The sequence below is a fragment of the Dermacentor variabilis genome, unplaced genomic scaffold (assembly GCF_050947875.1).
Source record: "Dermacentor variabilis isolate Ectoservices unplaced genomic scaffold, ASM5094787v1 scaffold_14, whole genome shotgun sequence".
Lineage (NCBI taxonomy): Eukaryota > Metazoa > Arthropoda > Arachnida > Ixodida > Ixodidae > Dermacentor > Dermacentor variabilis.
Genome location: NW_027460302.1, coordinates 12381424 through 12404185, shown reverse-complemented (window position 1 = coordinate 12404185; position 22762 = coordinate 12381424). Strand labels below are relative to the sequence as shown.

The window sequence follows — 22762 nt, the reverse complement described above, 5'->3', positions numbered from 1 at the left end:
CGCTCGTATTTTCAGCCACACATTATCCATTCCCATTATCATGCACACATTCACAGCCATTTATCTTACTGCATATCAGCCTGGGGAAACACCAAACCTAGCTCCCCTCAGCCAACTTCAAAGCATGCAGAATCAGGCGATTCGCCTCATGACGTTCAGCCATTTCCTATCAAATGCAACGCCACTTTATTGCAGTTTAAACATTCATCCTCTTCATCAGCTCTTTCAGTTAAAGTTAACAATCGTGATCTATAAGTTATTTCGTAATATTGCACACATAGATGGCTTTGTTATTGAAACTTTTGTAAATACTAACACTACTAGGTTCTCCTAGTAGCTTCTCCTCGCAAAGGTTTTCCTTTGTTTTGCTGTTTTTTTATTCTTTTGCTGTCGTGTCCCCGCCTTTCGGGCCACAATGGCGGCTTTGTTATTGTTTTGTGCGCTCACACGTGTCGTTCCGTAGGTTTCGTACCATGGCAAAGGCGCCGTGCGAGCAGGTTGGTGTTGGTCTCCGTGTTTTGTTGCGCTGCGTTATCTGGACCGTGCTCTACCGGATGTTGCTGTGGCCAGGTGGGACCGGAGGAGCTAAAGTTAGTGAAATGAACGCACATGCAACGCTGTACGCAATGTACCACGCCACGGCAATGGCAACGGACGAAGGAATATCAGCGGGAAATTTTGCCCTCTTTGGTGGAATCATGCTAATGTGCTAACGATTGTTTAGTATAGCTGCGGAGCACGCGGGTCCGAGCAGCACGGTTGTGCGTAGCGCGGCGTGGTTTCGCAAGAAATGTAAACAAGACAGGAGAGCTGGCCCAATAGGCGGAGCAACGCCATGAGCAACGCCAACTTCCGGCTTCACTTTCACTTCACGAAGAGTGACATTAGGGCCTTTCCCGAGTTTCCTTCCTCCGTGTCGTACAAAAATCCCTTGCGTAACCTGATCCTAGGTGCCTAGGGACAGCATTGTTTAGGGATTTTTGAGAAGGCACGATGCTGGCGCCGAGCGACACAGTAGTGGCGTGTTCGTCCTCGGCGTGATCGTTGTCTGGACCGCGCGTTGCTCAACATTGCTCATGTGATTGTGCGTGCATTGCTTATGTGTTGGTTGTAGGTTCTGTGTTACTTGGCGGAAAGCCTTGAGTAGTGGTGGTGCGGCAGTGCGGCTTTGGCCTCGGTGAGCTCTGGCAGTACAGAATGTGCATTGTGTGACCCGTGCTTTCTTGAGAACCCGGCGGTGGTGACAGTTGAAATATCGAAGTGACCTAGCTTCTCGGCAGCGAAGTTCTGCGAACCGCAACGTGGCGTCGCCGTGTCCGACTTTGCTTAACGGACATCGAGGGATGTGCTGCTCGCTGCAAGTCATGTAAATGCAACTGCGTCGACCGCCCACTGTTCAGCGCTGAATGTGTGTTTGGTGCGCTGTGCTTGAAACGAGTGGTGCAGCCGTGCAGCTGGGGTGGCGGAGGAGCAGAGTGGCTTAGGGGCTCCGTTTGCGCGTTCACAGACATGTGCTCCCGTCTTGGTCTCATTAGCGGCTGTCGCGGGATTGTGGTGTGCTAGCTCCTTGCCTAGTATGGAGTTTACGATGCTAACACATAGCATGTTCACGTTTTTCCGCGCTATATGTCCTTTGCATGACGGCCGAGTGGAAAACGAGACATATGTCTGTGTTCTTTGCGTTTGTGAGTTGTAAATTACTTTCTATTGTGGAAGTTCTGGGAGTCTTATTACGCAAGGAGTGCGAACGTAAACATAAACACATATGTGTCTGAAATTTTGAATTACCCATAATACCCTTCACGACTGATAAGTGGGCTACACGTCCAGCGTGAATCAGCTACCGTATTTTGCGATGCTCTTTCGTGTGGTAGAATGATGCATGGTGTGCGTTTATTTCTGTACTGTTGTAAATACCATTTGTTTATTCACTCAATACAAAGGTACGGCTTCTTCGCCGCAGTACAGCTTAGTTACGCTGTGAAGCATACTAAAAGTGGGAGGGGGCCGCTATCAGCCAGCAAAGTATGTCCACTTAGGCGACCTGAGAGGAGGCGGGTGTGCGAGTGTATAATTAAAGAACTCTTATTATGTCCAGTGACAGTGGAGATCATTAACTGTAGCACCAAAGTAGTGGACCACTACCAGAACAAAGGCATGTAGTGTGCCCATCTCAATACCTGTGCTTATGCCAGTCTTCTTTTTTACAGCAATAGCTGCTATGGGCTAACTCCCCTGGTTGTTCTGATGTCTACTGGTGTTGTCACTGGAATTCCCGAATTTCTTGCTAGAATATTGCAAATAAATTTATCATTGTGCTCCGAGGATTCAAACATACGATCAAAAGATTGGCAGTCCCCAATTCTACATTTCAGCCACTCTGCTAATGGTACAGTCGTGGTTAATACTGATCCCAGAGAGCGTGATCTAGCCAACAGGTGCCATGATTGGCTAACGCCTGCTCAATGTCTGCGTACTGTATATAGAGCTGGCATCCACACCTTCAAGTTTTTACACATCACTTTCCCACTTGTGAAGGCAGTCCTATGTTAAATTTTCTGCTTGCATGTGATGACAATGATTGGGTGCATCTGCATCATTAATCTTCTAGTGCTTGGCTTCTCAGATTTACTGGATGGAGCTGTTGGTGTCTTGTTTTCCTCAAGCAAAGCGCGAGACCTAGCAATGGGTAGCCCAAATATAGATTTGAGAAAACCAAAACGAATTCAGCAGTAAGAAGCTAAAGGGTTGTTTTGGTGTAGATATGAAAGAGGAGGAAGAAAAGCCGAGTCTTTCCACTTCAACACTGTGAGGCACAACTCCCACAATTAAATATAACTCTTACTTATTTTACTTTTTTAAGGAGATTACCGACTTGCATCGGCAAGTGTTCACTTCAACAAACACTGCATGAAGTAATCTTCCTGTGCATATTTCACCAGTTACTGCATCATTGTTTCACATCATCAGTGAAACTGCAATTTTCTTTATGCCACAACTTGCCCAATTTTGAGTTTTGCAGTAGGATGTTAGCAGTGCTATTAAGGCACTTAAATACTCATGAATAGTAATAGAGAGAAAAAAAGTAAGAAAGCAGTGGCTTTTTGTGCGTAGACTATGCATACACCTGGTGCTCTTAAGGTCATTTCTTCCCTATCTGCTAAACCATTCTAAACAAGAAAAGTTTATACACAATTAGTTTATACACAGACCACAACTAAACCACAGGTATCGTTGGTAAGCAAAGTATATTTATTCAGTGACATTTTTTGCAGCCCTGCCATTGGGCTTTCCTTCCTTCCTTTTCAGCTGTGCAGGTTCATTAAGAAGTGATGATACAGTTTGACAATTTTAATAGTTGAAAAACTTAGCGAAACCTTTTTCGGGTTTTTTCTTGGTTTCAGACTCTGCACATTGCATTTTAAGGCGTGTTTTCTGTGTCTGTTGCTTTTTCTTTATGGGTAGGGCATGTCAACATTTTTTACACCATTTCAATTATGTGGTGCCATACACTCTTCTTAGATGGAGTCGCCCTTTCATTCTGTACAATATGATGTCAGTTTTTTGTGTCCAAGGCTGTTTAACAGCGTGATTGTAGCATTTTGCTAAGTTTTGCCTCTGTCGCCCAAGCTTGAAAGATTGCTACCCACTGCTGGTGGCACTATACCCCCCCCCCCCATGTCACGTTTCTTTTTCAATAAAAGGAAGTCTGTCACTTATCCTGTGCACTGGTTGTCCTTTGTCTCTGAATTGCAATTTGTTGCCTGTATTTGCTCTTTTGTTGCATTTCAGATTAGGAATGGCTATCATAATTGACATTTCACCATATTGCACACAATGTGGATGATATGTAATTGCAATATATGGGCACCATAAATATAATAGAAGTTAATACTTCAAGAATAGTGCCTTTGCATGGTGGCGCAGCCATGAATTGTGGCTATAAGGTACCAGTGCTGCAGATAGCACTGCTTGTGCAGAATATAGTTCAACTCTACTATTTTCAAACATCATTGTTTTTATCTGCATTTGTATAGCTCCAGTTTCTGTGAACAACACACATCTGGTGGAAGAGTGGCTTGCACCTGCAGTTGGGTCTAATGAATAGCCAAATTTCTGCCTGTTTTCATGTTATCAGCATATTAGTAAAGGCAGCCATTTTTATAGTAGCCTAGTGTAGAAGCCGCTGCAGGGTGTCAGGATCTCATACACATATTCAGCTTTGCAGGGGACACAGCATCTGGCACATAGTTTGTCACAGGCCATGTATTCGGGCCAAGTTGAGTTTACTCGCTAGCAAAGGGAGAACCAAGCTTGTTGGATATGAAGTAAACCGCCTGTACACTCAGTGCCCTTCTTTCATATTGTGTGACACATGTGGTTATAGCGGCCCTTGTTTTAAGCACTTCTTGTCCAGCAGCGGTCGTTTGCTTTTGAAACACTCAGGATAGCTTTCAGCAAGCTGGACAGGAATAACACTGAAAAACCAGCAGATGTTAATTCTCGCACTTATCATGCGAAGCTTCATACAGTACGATGAGGGTGTAAATAAATGAGGGTGTTCCTCAAGGCCTTGTAGCACATGTCAGGAGATTGCAGCAACATGATGTATAGCACTTTCTTGATCGCATGCTGTAGGTTCAGCATGTGAGGCCATGGTTGAAGTGCAGTGCAAGGTCAAGACAACAGATATCTATGAGCAGCACCCTGGTAAAGAAGACTCTGGGAAAACTAGTGGGAAGCCTGTTGAACATCTGGATGACCCACTTGCTGGCTCAGGCACTTGCTGGATCCATCAGGCAAAGTACGATAAAGCGAAGGAAGTCATCAACACATCAGAAGGTTTTTACATATAAGCATTGAGCTAAGGTCATAACATACCAACAAGTCTTAGTGCGCAGGCTGTGCACAACCAACTACATATGCCTTCTGTTCGGACATTGCTTATTGTAACTAACCAGGATGGAGTGGACAAAAAAAGAACAGCAGCTCCATTAATTCAGTTTCACTGGTATCAACAGTGTTTTGTAAGTGTACATTGCCATACTCCCCAATGCCTTCTTGGGTGACATCAGCAAGGACCAGCTTGAGGCAAGCGGTAATAGAAGTCTTTACAAGCTAAAAATGCATGCATGCATGGAGAGCACTTTGTGTCCAAAAAGTAGGCACTTCACAGGGGCACTGGAGAAGGAACAGATTATTAACAGTGGGCAAAGACAAGCTACTAAACACCCAACACTGCTGCCATGTAACGACCTCTGAAACAATCCCTCTTAATGAGGAAATCACCTTTGTGTATCCATAAAGAGGGCAGATGCGCAAAGCCCCTTCAGCAATGCTGCCAGCTTCAAAAGCCCATTTTGCACATCTTGAATGCTTCCTTCTTAAGACTTTGCTGGGGTGCAAGCATTCTACTGTCCAAAAGCTGTCATTGAGAGCACTGTTGGTTTGGTGGCAATAAAGTTCAGAAGCAACTGCAACAAATCTCCCTTCCTAGTTGGCCTGGATGCTCACGGTGCTTATGAAGCAGCACCATGAGGCAAGCAAGGTGAACTGATGCCTCCAAGCCCTTGTTTGTTTATCACACTGTTCTGTTAGTAACCATGAGACTTGAAACCAACAAGCTCAAGTTCGGCACTTGCATGGTTGCTGCGAAGGATCCATAAAAACAGAAAACTCGAGGGAAAGGATAAAGCACCATTTAACACTTTGACTTAGTATTGCTGCAGCCCACCCCCTTCTTTTGTTTTGTCTGGTCGTGCTACATCTCTTTACTATAGATAGGCATGAACTTAGGTGATGTTCCCAATCAGTGTCCAACATTTATCTACACTATGTGCTGGTTCAAAGAGGCTCGAAACACTGCAACGGAAGCTTCTAGTAGAAAAGGTGCCCGGAAGATAAAAAAAAAAAAAGCTGTGCTGCAACCATCTCGGCAACATCTTGTCCCCTTAATAAAAATTGTTGCTTCCATATCATCTTGAGCCATCCAGTTTACAGTAAAGTACCAGTGCACTTATGAACAATGAATCAATTCTCAAAGAGCATGTGCACTCCAGCCAAAAGCAGGGGCAAGAATCCGCATTGTGCTCCTGCATTGAAGGTGAATAACATGTACCATAATGGCGAATGTGCTTTAGTGAGCTTCCCTGCAATATGAATTTGTAATGTACAAAGAATTGTCAATGAAGCTCGCCACGAGCACAGATGCACTTGCAAATTATGTCACAATTGAAAATAATGAGCACAGTGTAAACCTACGTGCCCTTTCCACTCTTAGTATGCTTTACTACACGATGCTTATTTACACCCCTGTATTGCGGTGTGGCAAGCTACAAAAGAAACTTTGCCATATTAGGCTTTTTAGGATTATCTTGCTCGCAATACACAAATATTTCGCAGTGAAGCCTAAGCGATGTACTGCGGTGAAGCATACTAAAGATGAAAAGGGGCCACTGTCACTGGACATAATAAGAGTTCTTTAATCATACACTCGCGAACCCGCTGCCTCTCAGGTCGGCTGAGTGGACATACCCTGCTGGCTGATAGCGGCCCCCTCCTACTTTTAGTATGCTTCACCGCGTAACTAAACTGTACTGCAGCGAAGAAGCCGTACATTTGTACTGAGTGAATAAACAAATGGTTTTTACAACAGTACAGAAATAAATGCACACCATGCATCATTCTACCATACGAAAGAGCATCGTAAAATACGGTAGCTGATTCACGCTGGACGTGTAGCCCACTTATCAGTTGTAGAGGGTATTATGGATAATTCAATATTTCAGACACACATATGTGTTTATGTTTACGTTCGCACTCCTTGCGTAATAAGACTCCCAGAACTTCCACAATAGAACGTAATTTACAACACGCAAACGCAAAGAACACAGACATATATCTGTTTTCAACTCGGCCGTCATGCAAATGACATATAGCGCGGAAAAATGTGAACATGCTGTGTGCTAGCATCGTAAACTCCATACTAGGCAAGGAGCTAGCACACCACAATCCCGCGACAGCCGCTAATGAGACCAAGACGGGAGCACATGTCTGTGAACGCGCAGACGGAGCCCCTAAGCCACTCTGCTCCTCCACCACCCCCGCTGCACAGCTGCACCACTCGTTTCAAGCACAGCGCACCAAACACACATTCAGCGCTGAACAGTGGGCGGTCGACGCAGTTGCATTTACATGACTTGTAGCGAGCAGCACATCCCTCGATGTCCGTTAAGCAAAGTCGGACATGGCGACGCCACATCGCGGTTCACAGAACTTCGCTGCTGAGGCGCTAGGCCACTTCGATATTTTAATTATCACCACCGCCGGGTTCTCAAGAAAGCACGGGTCACACAAGGCAGATTCTGTACTGCCAGCGCTCACCGAGGCCAAAGCCGCACTGCCGCACCACCACTACTCACGGCTTTCCGCCAAGTAACACAGGAACAGAGCGCTTGCCGCTTGTCATTGGAAAGGCACAAAAGCCACGGTGCTTTAAGAACATGCCTGCTCTTCCGGTGGAATACCGAGCGAATAAAAAGGCCTGGATGACATCGGAAAATTTTCAAGGCTGGATGCAGAAGTTGGACCGACAGTTCTCCGCAAAGTGTTAATGGTGCTGGACAATTGTAGTGCGCATAACAGTGTCACCGGACTGGGCAACATAGAAGTTGTTTTCTTGCCGCCGAACACAACATCGGTGCTCCAACCGATGGACCAAGGCATAATTCAGTATGTCAAGACCAAATACCACAGGCGCGTGCTGGAACGTATGCTCCTCTGCCATGAAGTCGGCAAGCAGTACGACGTGAATCTTTTGAGCGCGGTCAACATTCTTGCCTACGTTTGGCACAACACGCCCGCGCACGTCGTCGCCAACTGTTTTAGACACAGTGGCTTCGTTTTGCGTGAGCCTGGCAATGATGCAGTTGCCGAAGTGTCGCTAGACAACAATGGAGATGACTGCGAGGATTTTGGAGGAGTTCTGCCGGATGCGGTGACACTCGCTGATTACGTCAGCATTGATGACGGCGTTGTTACAGCCGGCTCGCTTACCGAAGAAAAAATTTTTAGGGGTGTGCTGCACGGCGAAGATTCTGAGGAGGAAGAGGAGCCGCGAGAGGAGCAGCCTCGGCCCCCTCGCACTGTGAAGGAAGCCACGGAGGCCCTCGCTGTGTTGGAAGAACTTTTTTGGGACACTGCAGACAGCATGCGAGCTGCTAAGCACCTGGAAGGACTTCGAAAAGTAGTATCCGCACGGGTTTCTGCGCGAAAGCAGACGTGCATCCTTACCTTGCGCAATAAAGGAATGTGATGAAAGTCGTGCGTTTATTGTTTTTGTCTGCTCAATAATTCGGACATTCGGTTAATTCGGACATAATTTACGGTCCCTAGAAGTCCGAATTAACAAGCTTTTACTGTAGTTAAAAGGAAAAAATTTACGAAAGAGGAATTCCCACGTGACATCATCGTGCAGGTTAATGAAAAGGGTTTCATGAATGAATCGTTAATACTGGAGTGGGTCTGGCTCGTCTGGAAGCAGCGACCTGGTGCTCTCTTTAAACAAGCGAACACGCTCGTTCTTGACTCGTTTCGAGGCCACCTCACAGCCGACGTAAAGCGGGCCCTGTGCGATGGCAAGACAGGCCTCATGGTAATCCCTGGTGGACTGACGTCTGTGCTGCAGCCACTAGAAGTTGTGCTAAATAAACCATTTAAAGATAGAGTGTGCGAACTCTATAATGAATGGATGCTGGGCGATAACTCGTCTAGTAGCCCCACCGGCCACTTGCGACTGTTTGTGGCTGGGTGTCGTCAACATGGAAATCTCTCCCTGAGGAGATTGGTGCGCAAGTATTTTAGAAAATTCAGCATAAGCAATGCCCTGGACAGCACAGAGGACGATGCTCTATGGGACGTGGGCTGCGAGAAGCACTCATCATCAGACTCTAGTCCGGACGACTCTGATTCGGAGTAGCGCTTGTGTACTTCGTGACCTTCTGTGTACTATACACCCGGCCAATTTTTAACAGTATTGCGCGACCATCAACGTGTTTGTCAGCACCTGATCATCATGGCACGGAGCGTTGAAATAGCAAAAGTAAGCGCACATGTACACATACGTGTATCTCATTTGTTTCGCCGCTCAGCGTCATTAATAAGGTTCTAACAAGCACGCAGTTCGATGGTCGTGCAATACTGTTAAAAACTTGGCCAGGTGCACATGCGAGCAGCATTTAAACAAATACTGTCCCCATTGTGCAGTCGGGTGAGTCGCATTTGTTTCAAGGTAAGGGTGTCTTTTGGTACTTTTGCCATTGAAAAAGATTTTTTTTTCATTTTTAGAATTGGTTAGTTGGGGAGTCGACCTACATTCCGGTCCAACCTATAGTCCGGTTTTTACGGTAAAACAGGCTGCTGCTGCTGCTGCTGCTGATGATGATGATGATGAAGCAATTGTACAAGCAAATTTGATTTTGTGTTTTGACAGGTGGTTAGGTTAGACGGCCCCAACAAACACGGGATGATGCAAGTGTGGTAGATTAAACTTGTTTTAGACAGCCTAGCAATAGCTTTCTCAGCAATGCAGACTTGCAAGGCACGTTCTGCAGATGTCTCGCACTGCAATGTACGGAGCAATGTGTCATCTGCTACAGCACGTGGAGGTGAGGCCCGAAAGCAGGGGATGTGCAATGAATAAATCGTACATATACGAGCCCAATTCTGAAGGAAAACATGGCCTCAGTTGTTTTGTTGTAGTTGTGCAGTGTGCAGCCGACAGTACCCACTTTCACAAGTGTGTGTGCGTAGGGGGGGGGGAGGGGGCGTATAAATGGCCTACTTTTCCTCCTCAATTCTGACTGTGGAGGGTTGGGCACACCTCCCCCCTGAATCAGTAGATACACCTATGACAAGCATGGTGTCACGCACATACAGGCAAACACATCTCACTCTATGAACCCAAGCACCCACTGTCACAACTCTGACGTGATGAAGACCGCCAGTAGCAAGAAGTGAACGCTTCGTGCTGCCTCAGTTTCACCACAAGAATACCTTACAAGACCGAATAAGTGAAAGCCAACTTGAAAGTGCTGGGAAGCTCAATTGCACAATTGAGGTTCAATTGCACTATTGACAGACCAAGTAGCCCGAATCAATGTCTAGATCAAGACTTGAAAGACTACTGCAGACTTGCAGAGGTGGGGAATTTTACGATCTGTTACCACATAGAATCTGTGTTTTGTATAAATACCAGTGATGAGTGCGCTGAAGAAGCAATGTGGCCAAGACTCCATGTGTAGCTGGTGGAGAGGCCAGACCCTATTATCAGTGCTTCAAGCCGCTTTCTGTAGACCCGAGTGATCTTGGTTGGGACTCTAGGTGCATATATTCCCGGTTTTCAAACGTGAAGGGGGGGAGGAGCAAATGACCTACTTTGCCCCACCCCCAGTCCTGAAAGTGGGGGGCAAGTGCTCCCCTTGCCTCTCCCGGTAGCTACGCCTATTATGTAAGCTGTCTTTCCGCACGTTTACTATTTGAGGTTCCGTAATCTCGAGTTTCGGCGACCTGTTGGAGCAGGAGGCGAACCATTCCCTCCCCGCTACCGGCACATTTTACGATAGCATCGTCCCAGCACGGGCGTCGCTATTAGCTGCGGAGGCAGTGTGCATGCAAAAGCGTGGTTGGGAACCATGGGAATCCTCAAAGGGTCCACTAGCAGAAGAAACAGAATGAGGGAGGCAAGTCTCGCACAACTGATACACTCTTTCATCATGTGCCATATTGCATATGTCGGGGCATTCCACAACTGGCACAAAGGAGAAGAAGCCAAGATTAACGTCCTCATCCGCGGGGTGTACAAGATAGTACTGGGTCTACCCGAGTCCACCAGCACGCACCGCTTGCTCCAGCTCGGGCTTCACAACATGCTTAGCGAAATCACCGAGGCGCAGCGTACTTCACAACTAGAAAGAAAAACTGGTAACAGTTGTCACACGTGCAGCTCTGTAAACAATGCGGCCACCGTGAACGCAGCTAACATGATTAGAAATTGAGCCTCGCAGCACCTAGCACGCTCTGGTGGAGAAAAAAAGAAGTGTGTTTTCATTTTATACATGGCGGCTGCATGGCAGAGGCACTGTGTCGTTTCACCTAACCTATTTTAACACCGTGGCCGTGACGTTAGTGAAACATGAGTAATCTGAAAAAAAATATGAAACGGGCAGCGTGGTGCTGCAGGGATTCAATGTTATCTAATGTAGGCTTGATCCGGGATCCATATGGTTGAAGTGCACTCGATTTTAGGTCAGGTTAAGGTAATATAAGCACATTTATGCACCTGCACAGGAGCATGTCGAAGGTTACTTCACAAGAAGCCAAGAGAATAGTTAGAAGCTGTTAGAATCAAATCCCTGTGATAGTTCCAGGTTAAGTCATACTGAAGGTGAGCTCCTAAATATTTGTAAGTGGAAGCTGCCTCAACTGTTATGTCATCTACCCCATCAAGCTTCTGGCTTTTAGTCTGTGCCCCCAGCATTTTTGTACATGCTGCAATGTACCATTATGCTCAAATAAAATGAATGAATGAATTCAGAGTGTATGTGGTTTGGATCTATTAAGAATTTCTAGAAAAGGTGACAAGCTTTGTCTTAGAGTGGTTTAGGGTCATTAGCAGGGGTGGTGCCAGGATTTTTGGACTGGGGAGGCACCCACACCTCATCAATTTCCTGGAAAGCAACTCGTTTTTCCATCCATCTCAACACGGTTTTAGAAAATCTTTTTCATGCGATAATCAACTTCTTTGTTTCACTAACAATTTGTTTGCCGCCTTAGATCAAGGATTCGATATTGACTATTTTTTTCGATTTTGCCAAAGCTTTCGACACTGCATGTCATAACCTACTTATTCATAAACTTAATCAGCTTAATATTTACCCAAATGTGTTGCCTTGGATTAAGGAGTTTCTTTCTAATTGAACTGAATATGTCCCAACCAATAACTATTCATCTGCTTTGTCAAGTTACATCCGGAGTACCACAAGGCGCTCCAGGCCTTTACTCTTCTTGAGTTATATTAATGGACTCCCTAACTGTGTAACGTCAATTAATCTGTTTGCAGATGATTGCGTAATACACCGAAAGATCACGAACCCTGATGATTCAGATAAACTGCAAGGAGATCTTCACAATGTATCACTCTGGTCTAAGAAATGGCTCATGAAACTGAACGCTAGCAAGTGTAAATCTATGCGCATATCACGTACGGCCAGCAATAGCAATCAGTGCTGATATGTACTGAATGACACTTCCTTGGCGTCCGCTAACGCTCACAAATGTCTTGGCCTTCACATAACTAATGATCTCTCATGGAATATGCATACTAATTATGTTGCTGCTCATGCTAATTGCATGTTAGGATACCTTCATCGTAACTTTTCTACCATTTCTATTTTGGTAAAATTGACACTCTACAAAACCCTAATTCGCTCAAAACTAGAATAAGTATCTGCCATTTGGGATAACAATCAAGCATCACTAACCATAAACCTTGAAGCAATTCAAAACCGAGCAGCTCGCTTTATTTTACCTAATTATTCCCGCCATTCCAGTGTTACATATATGAAAAACCCTGAATCTGCCAGATCTTTCATTACACCGCAAATGTGCTTGTCTTTGCCTATTCCACAAGGTTCATCACTCTAACCACGTGCTCAAGAGTCAATTTATCACCTTTCTACATTTCATCCCGTTTTGACCACAGATATAAAGTTGCCATCCCATCCTCCCGAACGAACAAGTATCATGATTATTTTTTACCTCGCACAAGTGTCGACTGGAACCACCTTCTTGCTTCGATCATTCAGATCACAGATATATCTTCATTCAAAACAGCAGTCTACCATGCTATGGCTTAACATTGTCTGCATAATACTGTCTGCATATTACATTGCTTTATTAAGTACCACTCCTTTCTGTAGTGCCTTAGGGCCTTGAAAGTATGTATAATAAATAAATAAATAAATAAATAAATAAATGAGTTCCTTCAGTGGGGCAGGGAGGTGGGGAACTTATGCGTTGTGTTTTGACTATCTTTAACTGGGCTGAAGGCCTTCTAAACACATCAGTGTGATAAGCTATTCCAGCATCACAGTAAGATATAAATTAAAATTTAGCACATTTACACAACAGTGCTTCTGCTCAGAAAATGAAAATTTATATAATACATGGCAAAGAACATACATAAAAAAACAGTATTACAGTCAAACCCACTTATAACAATATTCAGGTGCCACAAAAGTTCCATTGTTATAACCAATAATTGTTATAACTGGGTTGCATGAAAAAATCAAAATAGGGGGATGGCAGAGCTGATCTTAGCAAATTATAATGGCAGGGAGGCCAGTGCCCCTCCCCACCGCCTTCCTCCATCCGGCTGCTGATTGTGCTCACTCGTTTCACTGCTTCCTGGGAGCTCCGATTGCATGTAACAAGCCACGGCTGTCGGCGTTAAAGAATGGCACTGCTATGACAACTGCAAAGAGGGGTCACGGGTGGCAAGTGATATGCAAGCACCATCGAGGCATTGCTTGGTGGCGCCAAAAGGGGCCTATTAAAAATTGCGAGAAGGCTGCCGCGGCAGCCTGTCAGCTTGAGAAATCCAGAAGAAATGCTGAGGCGAGATTGTCATAAGCATCTCACCACGTACTTCTCACTGGCTTGCCCGAGAAAATCCTATGTCCGTCAGCCTTGCATGCTTTACGCAAAGCTTGCTGACATCCTTCTCCAAGACATCCAGGTGCTCCACGTAGTATAGCGGAAGGTTTCTCGCGAAAATGAAGCCCCAGAGCCAGCCATCCTGTGAGAACAACGTTGAGGCAGTCTGCTCCACCGCGTCATCGCTGCCGTCGGTATCTGGTGCAAGCACGTTCGCAACGATCGCCTCATCGGGCAGCCTGCATCACCGTGCCATCGCTGCCGTCACTATCTGATGCAAGCATCGTCGCGACTTTGTTCGGACACAGAGAGCAGCCGCCCTTCCAGTGACAACAGAAGTGCTCCAAGCGAGAGTTAGGGAACTTTCGAGGGAGCAAGGACTAACACCAAAAGATTTCAAAGCCAGCCGGGGCTGGCTTCAGAAATTCATGAAGCACTTTGGCTTCAGCCTCCGACGTCGCACTTCAATCACCCAGAAGCTGCCAAGCGACTTCGAAGAAAAGCTGATAGCTTTTCAGCACTATGTGCTGCAAAAAAGAGAAGCGGCAGGCTACAACCTTGGGCAAATCGGCAATGCCAACCAGACGGCTCTGTATTTTGATATGCCAGTGGCGTACACTGTGAATGAATAGGGTGCCAAGGAGGTGAAGGTGCACTCTGCAGGCTACGAGAAGCAGCGCGCAACTGTGATGCTGTGCTGCAGAGCTGATAGACATGAACTCCCTCCTTATATGATATTTAAAAGGAATACACTGCCTGCTCGAGAAACTTTCCCAAGAAATGTCATTGTGCGGGCAAATGAGAACCGGTGGATGACGGGTGCGATGGTGGAAGAGTGGGTTAAGATTGTGTGGCGACGGCGTCCAGGAGCCCTTTGACAAAGAACTCGCTCCTTGTCGACGACTCTTACCGTGGGCACTTGACCGACAACGTGAAGGCTGCACTCGCCCAAGCGAACATGGACCTCGCTGTCATACCGGGCGGCATGACAGGCCATTTGCAGCCACTTGATGTCTGCATCAACAAACCTTACAAGGATTGTCTGTGGAAATATTAGACGGACTGGTTGACTGACAAAAACCCCATGCTAATGGCAACGGGCCGCATCAAACACGCATCGCTATCGCAGCTGGTGGGCTGGTTAGCTGCAGCGTGGGACGACATCCCAGGTACTTTGATTGTGCACGCTTTTAAAATGTGCAGCTTATCTAATGCGCTTGACGGTACCGAAGATAGTACACTGTTTGAAGGTGACAGTGACAAGGAACACCGCAAGTCTAGCAGCGACGACGACATTGAATGAGCTCTGCACGTTCAGATTCAATAAATGCTGTTTGCATTTTGTGACGACTGTCCTCACTTTTTTTGTTCAGCCTACATTCGAGGTAATATATATTTTTTTTCTTTTTTTGGCTTTGGACTTTAGGGGGTCGGCTTGAAATCGAGTAAGTACGGTAGGTTTAGGTTACCTTAGGTAAGGTTACGTTAGTGTAAAAGGCGTTAGGGTGGCGCAGCGTATTCTCACAGCGGTTACACTATGTGGATTTTTGTCTTTGCGTCTCGGCCACGTTAGGTTAGGTTAGCGTGAAAGGCATTAGGGTGGCACTTCTAGATTTTCACTATATGAAGCCCGGCCTCTACTACGGTCCTACTGCTTCCATGAACACATTTGTGGTGTTATTTCCAAGGTACATGGCCATAACGCGAGAGAAAGCTATGGCCCAGCACGACTGACTTTGCACAAGCACCGCAGGTGAGAGACAGTCTGTCTGACACAGCGGTCGCCCAATGGGGTGTCAGTGCCCGCTGCTTCACCTATTTCACCACGCTGGCAGCCAGCACTCGAACGTAAACTCAATCCCACTCTGCAATGCCAGCACGCCTAGGGACAAACGCATACAATACGCGCTAAGAAAACCTCCTCCCTAGTGCTTAGGCAGAGTCATATATTCAAGGAGGAAAAGCCTCCAGATTTTCTCTCTCGCACCCGCTCTTACTCGTACCTGTGCACAAATGTTTGGAAGGTCTCCGCCTCACCGTCATGCCTCGCATGCGACAGGAAAGGATGCGCATCCGCCCCGCCTTTCTCGCTCACACACGCGAGATTGAGCCGTGTTCACCGGTTCACCCTCGCACGCTTTTGCTCGCACATACAGCATGTGGTGCAGGGCGACAATTTTATCGGCCTTGAGCTTTATACACAACCTCACGGGAGAGAATCGACATGCAACAGAGGCGTTGGCCATGCCTGGCCAGGTGCAAACACGTCTCTCTCCAGTCAGGTTTAAACAAAGGGCCACAGATGGAAAAAGCAAAGCTTGCACAGCCCGCACGGCGATGCCAGTGTCACCAACATGCTCGCTTGCACTAGTACTCTCCCCATCCACGATGACGCAAAGTTCGAATTATCAATGGCAGTGCAGATTTCAGTGTGAATTAGAGGTGAATTAGAGTGATGTAAAAAGCATATGATGATGAAAAAGACTTATTACTTTCAATATATTGCTGGATGGACCGTGGTGGCTACTTTGAATTAGCAGAAATTTCGAATTAACCAGTTGTGAATTAACAAGCTTTTACTGTATAGGTATTCTTCAAGACACAGACACTCGGTGGAACAGTGAACATGCAATGTTGAACCACATGATACAGCTGAAAGATGCTGTCTCACTTGAAATGGCAATGTCAGAAACCAGTGTGCGCTGCCTTTTGCCAGGCGAGTGTAATGTTGAAGAAAGCGTGGTACTAGAGGTCTTGCAGCCCATTGCATATGCAACTGCAGATCTTCATGGCCAAGAGTATGGAACTGTATACAGTGGAATCTCAATGATACGATCACAGCTGATACGAATTTCCAGATGATACAAATTTTTCTGTGGTCCTGGCCGAGCCCCATTACTTTGCAACGTGCTAAACAACAGTTGTTACGAATAAACGCCGCCCCACCAACGGCCGTGAAAGAGAACAGCGCGCAGTCACACGATTTCTCCCTTTCTCTTTTGGTGCAGAGATGGCGCCGGACAGCGCGGAGGCCGCGACTGGGCGCAAAGAGTTTGAAGCAGTGGCGCTTTTGTTGCTTTTGTGCTTTTTCTCTTTTTCCGCATGACATCGAACGGAGTGGCTGCTGTGCTTCGGGCCACATTCTTTGTGTTTGCACCAATTTGCCTAGTCACAGCAAGCTATGTCTCGCAAGCGGAGAGCGCTCTCCTTTAAAGAAAAATTAGACATTCTTCGAAAGTTTGATGAGGATCCCAAGAGGAAGCGGACGGAGTTGGCTAAGGAGTAAGGACTCGCAACGTCAACACTGAGCACAACTGTTGCACAGCGAGACTATCATGAAAAACGTGCTTTCGTTCAATGTCAATGCGAAGCAAGTGAAGACCGCTCAGTACGTGAAGCTTAAGGAGACTCTCCTGACTTGGTTTAAAGAAGCAACCGCAGCTGGTGTAAATAGTGATGGTAAAGTTTTGCGGGAGAAAGCCGACCAGTTTGCACTTGCTCTGCACATCGATGGATTCCAGGCCTCAGGTCGGTGACTGCAGCGTTTGAAGACTAGGCACGGTCTCGTTCATAAAAGCGTTTGCGGCGAAGTGAAAAAAGCTGACAAGGCAGTTGTCAGCGACTCGTTAGCAAAGCTGCCATCACTCATCGCGGAGTATGAGCCTCGTGATGTGTTTAATGCTGATGAGGCAGGTCCGTTTTTTAACCTGCAACCCGACAAGAACCTCTGTTTAAAAGGCAAAGCATGCAAATGAGCCAAAAAAAGCAAAGAGCGCATTACAGTTCTCTTATGCTGTAACGCCGACGGATCGGAGAAACTTAAACTCACGGTAATTGGCAAGCTTCAAAAGCCCCGGTGCTTCAAGCGTGAGAGTCATTTGCCGTGTGTCTATCGCGCAAACAAAAAGGCGTGGATGATGGTGGCGCAGTCTGAAGAGCTTCTGTTGCTCCTTGACAGGAGGATGGCTTGCAAGAATCGGAAGATTGTTTCGTTTCTTGACCAGTGCACCGCCCACCCAAGGCAAGTAACGCTTCAAAACGTCAAACTTTTCTTTTTACCTGCGAACATGGCGACGTACCTGCAAGCCATTGACGCTGGCATTATAATGAACACAAAGCACCATTTCAAGAGCCTTCTTGTGCGCTGCCTACTTGCTAAAATTGATCGAAAGGACGAAGGCGACCTGCGAATAAGCCTCTTGGACGTCATCCATTTTACAGCTACAGTGCAGTCCACTTATAACGATATCGAGAAAGACGAAAAATATGATCGCTATAACCGATGATCGCTATATCTGGACTACAGTTATTAAAAGAAATTTTAAAATAATTAAAAATGCAGAACATATTTTCGCAGCTCCGAACTCGAATTCGCTACTTGCTCTAAAAAAGAATAGATGATGTAGAAAGTAGGCTGTGAAAAACAAACTTCATTTCTAGCGCCAATGACCGTGTCAAGGGTTAGGCGCACCGAAATAGTCCGAAATCTGCACTTGCTTTTGCGGCCGCTTCAGCTTCACAACCGCGGTGTGCATGGATTCCAGCTGCTGCGTGAACACTGGCGGCAATCCTTTAGCATGCATAAAATCAATTAAGGAGTCGATCGACGACAGTGCACATTGCGTCGAGGTCAAGGAGCCACTGTCAATCTCGTTGTCACTGTTGCTGCTGCCATCGCCACCATCGCACAACTTTGCCGTCTGTAGAGACAGCACATCTTCGGCGATCGCCTCGTCGGTGACTTCATCGCAGAACGAGGCAGCACTGTCTGCAGTCAAAAACTCCTCCATTGTCGCACCACCTGTGTCACCAGTAGGAACGAGCTCCCAGAGCTCGGTTATGTCAGCGGCTTCCACCGTGTTGGTCTCGGTGGGTTGGGGAAGTTCATCCTGACACACAAAGCTCGCCTTTTTGAAGCAATTGTCTATGGTTGACTGCTTTACTTCATACCATGCACCATAAACGAAGCGCATGGCTTTCAAAAGGCTGATCTTCAGGTCAGGGGGCCCATCTGCATGACCCGACGTGCCAGGAGCTGCGCGTTCAATGGCTAAAATTAGCCACTCCAGCATGCACCGCCGATACAAGACATTAAATTTGGCAATCACGCTGGCGTCCAACGGCTGCAGGCCTGCCGTAGTATTCGGAGGCAGAAACATCAATTCGACAGATGTTAGCTTCGAGTTAACGCTGTGTGCGCTACAGTTGTCAAGTAGCAACACTACTTTTCTTCCTTGGCCTTCAATTATACTGTCAAACTCGAGCAGCCATTCTTCGAACAGGTCGCGGGTCATCCACGCCTTCTTGTTGCTGCGATAGCGGACCGGGATGTGCTGATTCTTAAAGCACGTTGGCTTCTTTGATCGCCCGATCATGAAAGGCTTGAGACGATGGCTCTCGTCCATGCTAACGCACAGCAACACAGTCACCCTAAGTTTAGTCACAATTATATATGTCCTTCTCTGCGTAGCGCTCCAGCATGCCGGGCAGCTTTGTCTGCAACCACTGCTGCTTTGCCTGTGTGTCCAAAGATGCCGGTTCCCCTACCACATTTTTGTAAACAATTCCATGCTGCTCTTTAAAGCACTGAATCCACACTCCCCCAGGCTCAAAATTTGGGCGTCCCAGAAGAAAAGCGAACTTTTTCGCTTTGGTGACAAGTATTGACCCATTAATAGGCACATTATGCACGCAGGTTGTGATAAACTACTGGTAAAGCACCTCTTCAACATCGGCGTACAAAGGGTTTCTAACTCTTTTCCGCTGATCGGCATGGCCGTTAATAGCTCCTGCCTTCACAATCGCGGCGCTGCCGGTTTTCAAGATGGTTGATATCGTCGACTGGGCGAGCTCATACTTCTTCACGAGGGCGCTCACTTTGAAGCTGCGTCAAGAGTCCTGCAAAATATCCATCTTCGTGTCAAGCGACACAGCTTTGCGCTTTGTCGGTGCCATCTTCGAACTGGGCCACTGGGTTGTACCGTTGGTAGCACGCTGCTTCGGTGGCGTCAGCCTGCTATCGTAAGAGAGAGACTGAGTGCGGGACGGGGCGGCCGGGCGCCACCGCGTCGCTTTGCTTGTCGCTTTTTTTTTTCTTTCTCTCTCTTTTGGAGTGACTGTGGCCAACATGCATGAAGCAACTAGCGCCATCTTGTGGTGCGCTGCGCCTACTCAGGCACTCTCCGGTGGGCGGGCGGGGTGGGACACGCTGCGCGGTAATGGCGGCAGATACAAACTTACGGAGGTAAACATCGCCTCGTCTCGACATCGTTCGTTTCAGGGAACTAAGCAACAGAAATGTGACGATTATTCAGCACAGAAAACGTCGTCCAGACAGCAAAATTTTGATCGTTATATCCGATATGTGGTGAATAACCTATCGTTATAAATGGTTTTTTTCCCCCATAGACCTAATGAATAAAATGACACTCTCATGTCGACCCATTGTTATAACCAATATATCGTTATATGTGGTATCATTATAAGTGGACTGCAATGTATGGCATGGGATCGGGTAACTCCGACTACCGTAGCGAACTGCTTCGGCAAACGCGGCTTCTTCGGGCGTCCGAAAGAGGTGCCCCCAGAGCCGGAAGATACAATTGAGGATTGGGAACGGCTTAATGTCGAGTGCACAGCTGATGACTTTTGCACGGCCGATGACAATCTCGCCACCTGTGGTGCGCGCACGGTAGAAGATATTGTCAAAGAGGCCACATGCGAGTCTGCTGATTCTAGCGATGATGGCGACGACATAGACGTGGGCAACGGCGAAGGACCACCACCGGCGGCTGAAATGCTGCACATGCTTTACGTTCTGAGGCGTGCTATGGCAGTGGATGAAATCGGCAACAACACACGCACACATTTTTATGGATTTGAACAAAGTCTGCGAAGCGACCTGATAAAAATAAGCAGAAAGAAATTAGAGACTTTTTTTTCAAGAAATCAATGCTTTTTACGTACGTGTGCCTGAGTGAGTTCACCGTTGACTTTAATTTAGCTAATTTTAATTGTGTTTCAATGATACGAATTTCGACTAATACGAACATTTTTCGTGACCCCACGAGATTCGTATCGTCGAGATTCCACTGTAATCAGTCGTGTAATTTCCTTATAGAACCGAGTAAATCCTCAGGAGATACTCTACCATCAAAAAAGAAGCAACGGTGTTTGCCAAGAACCCGCTAAAAAGATTTAAATCTTGATTATTTCTTTTCACAAAGCAAAAAGGACTGATGCTTCCCACTCTGTGTGACCCAAGGTTTAAAGCCATTTTCTGCACAAGTTCTGCATGGGCTGTTGAGCTGCTGGCAGCAGAAATCAGTGATCAATGTGCTTGCATGGACTCTCCCTCGCAGCAGCTTCAAAAGTAGGAACTTTACTCCAAGTCATCGACCAGTCGTGACAGCAATAAAAAAAGCCTGGAAACAGTTGGGAGAATGTTGAACTGCTAGCATCACAAAAAGGTCAGGACAGTAACCCTGGACACGACAGTGAAGAGATTCAGAAGTACTTCAATAAGACACTTATCTCCAGGAAGGATGACCCTTTGAAGTACTGCAAAGAGTTCTCTAGTCAGGTACTGCAAAAGTTGCTTTGCAATGCTTTCACACCCCTGTTACCGAGTTGCCCAGTGAACATGTTTTCCACCACAGAAAATGTGGTGACATCATGGAGAGAGAGTCTAAAGCCAGGTCATGTTGAGCAGCTTGTGTTTATGCATGATAGTGTGGAATTCTCATAATAGCAGTGATTCACTTACCGCATTTGGTGCTCAAGGACACGGGCAGGTGTTTTTCACAGTGTGACCTCCTTCTCTTGTTTATTATTTGAAATTAAAATACTAAAAGCTTTAGTATTCGATATTCAATTTAATATTCAATATTTTCAGCCATCCTTTAAGCACTATAAGATTTGAATTCCATTCAAGCTGAAATGTCGCTATTTGCACAGCCCCATTAAAATTACTTCAACAATTTCGTACATCCTTATTTGTTGTGTCGAGGGTTGACTGAGGTTCAACTGTAAAATACAGACAAGCTAAACCCCTCACCTATTGTTTTGCAAACACTACTTTTACTATTGCTATTACTACTTACTTTTTCTATTACTACTGTTTTGCAAACAGTACATTACGCTCAAGTGGCGTTTTGCAAACGCCACTTGTGCTGTTTTTGTGCTGTGTAAGCTCACTGATACAACTCTAGGATAACAAACGGCTGCAGAAACTACAGAACAATGCTGACGTCAATGAAATGCCACAATTCCAGGTGACTTACCCATCATGACTGGGGAGCCTTGCTGTTCAAAATGCTTCAGCAGGGCATCAACGTGGTTGGCTACCTTGCCCCCAGTGCTGGCATGGAGGATCCGACACGGAACCTGATATACAACAGTGCACACTATGAAGCTGTGGCACCAACATGTAGCACAGCATGTCGAATGCACCAGCGCACCAGTTAAAAAAAAAATCATGAGCCGTTCCACTCTGTGGAGGTGTTTGATCAGCAAAGCTGTTCAGCACACGACATGGAGGTGATACATAATTTTGAACAAAAGTACGAACTCATTTATTGTCTTGATGGTTGGTCACCGTGATGAAAGGTGTGCATTCATTTATTGTCTTGATCGGTGGTTATTATTTCACTCGCAACTGCAGTCACATTCTTTGATAATGTCAAATCGATGCACGTATGCCGCTGGGTGGTCGGTTTGGCCAGATCGGTGTGGCATTGCAAGGGATATGTCTGCAACATGGAACGCGTAAACCATTCCCTTATGAGTACCGACACATTCACATTGAAATCGCCTACAATGACAACAGGGGTAGTGTCATCACAGTTAATTCCAGCAAAGTGAGCAGCCTTGAACCTGACAGGACTATGAGCCATTGCATTTTTTGCTTGCTTATGGGGGTATGAGCCATTGACGAGAGTTTTTGACATGCTGTTCTGTATGTTGTAAGTGTGATTAGAAAGAAATTAAGCACTGTTTGCTTCACTCTGCTGAGTGCTTGTAGCCTCTGCGTTACGCGGCTATGAGCCAT

The 22762-nt window shown here is 46.3% G+C and overlaps 1 protein-coding gene across 4 annotated transcripts in view; it reads right to left on the bottom strand.

Moving 5' to 3' along the window:
* Positions 1 to 22762, bottom strand: part of Ufsp1 (UFM1 specific peptidase 1) — a 171008-nt gene that overhangs the window by 89167 nt on the left and 59079 nt on the right. For all 4 annotated transcript variants that reach the window (XM_075677963.1, XM_075677960.1, XM_075677962.1 and 1 more), the window contains one exon: positions 21996 to 22098. In XM_075677963.1, the coding sequence (XP_075534078.1) occupies positions 21996 to 22098 (103 nt within the window). The remainder of the gene's footprint in view (positions 1 to 21995; positions 22099 to 22762) is intronic.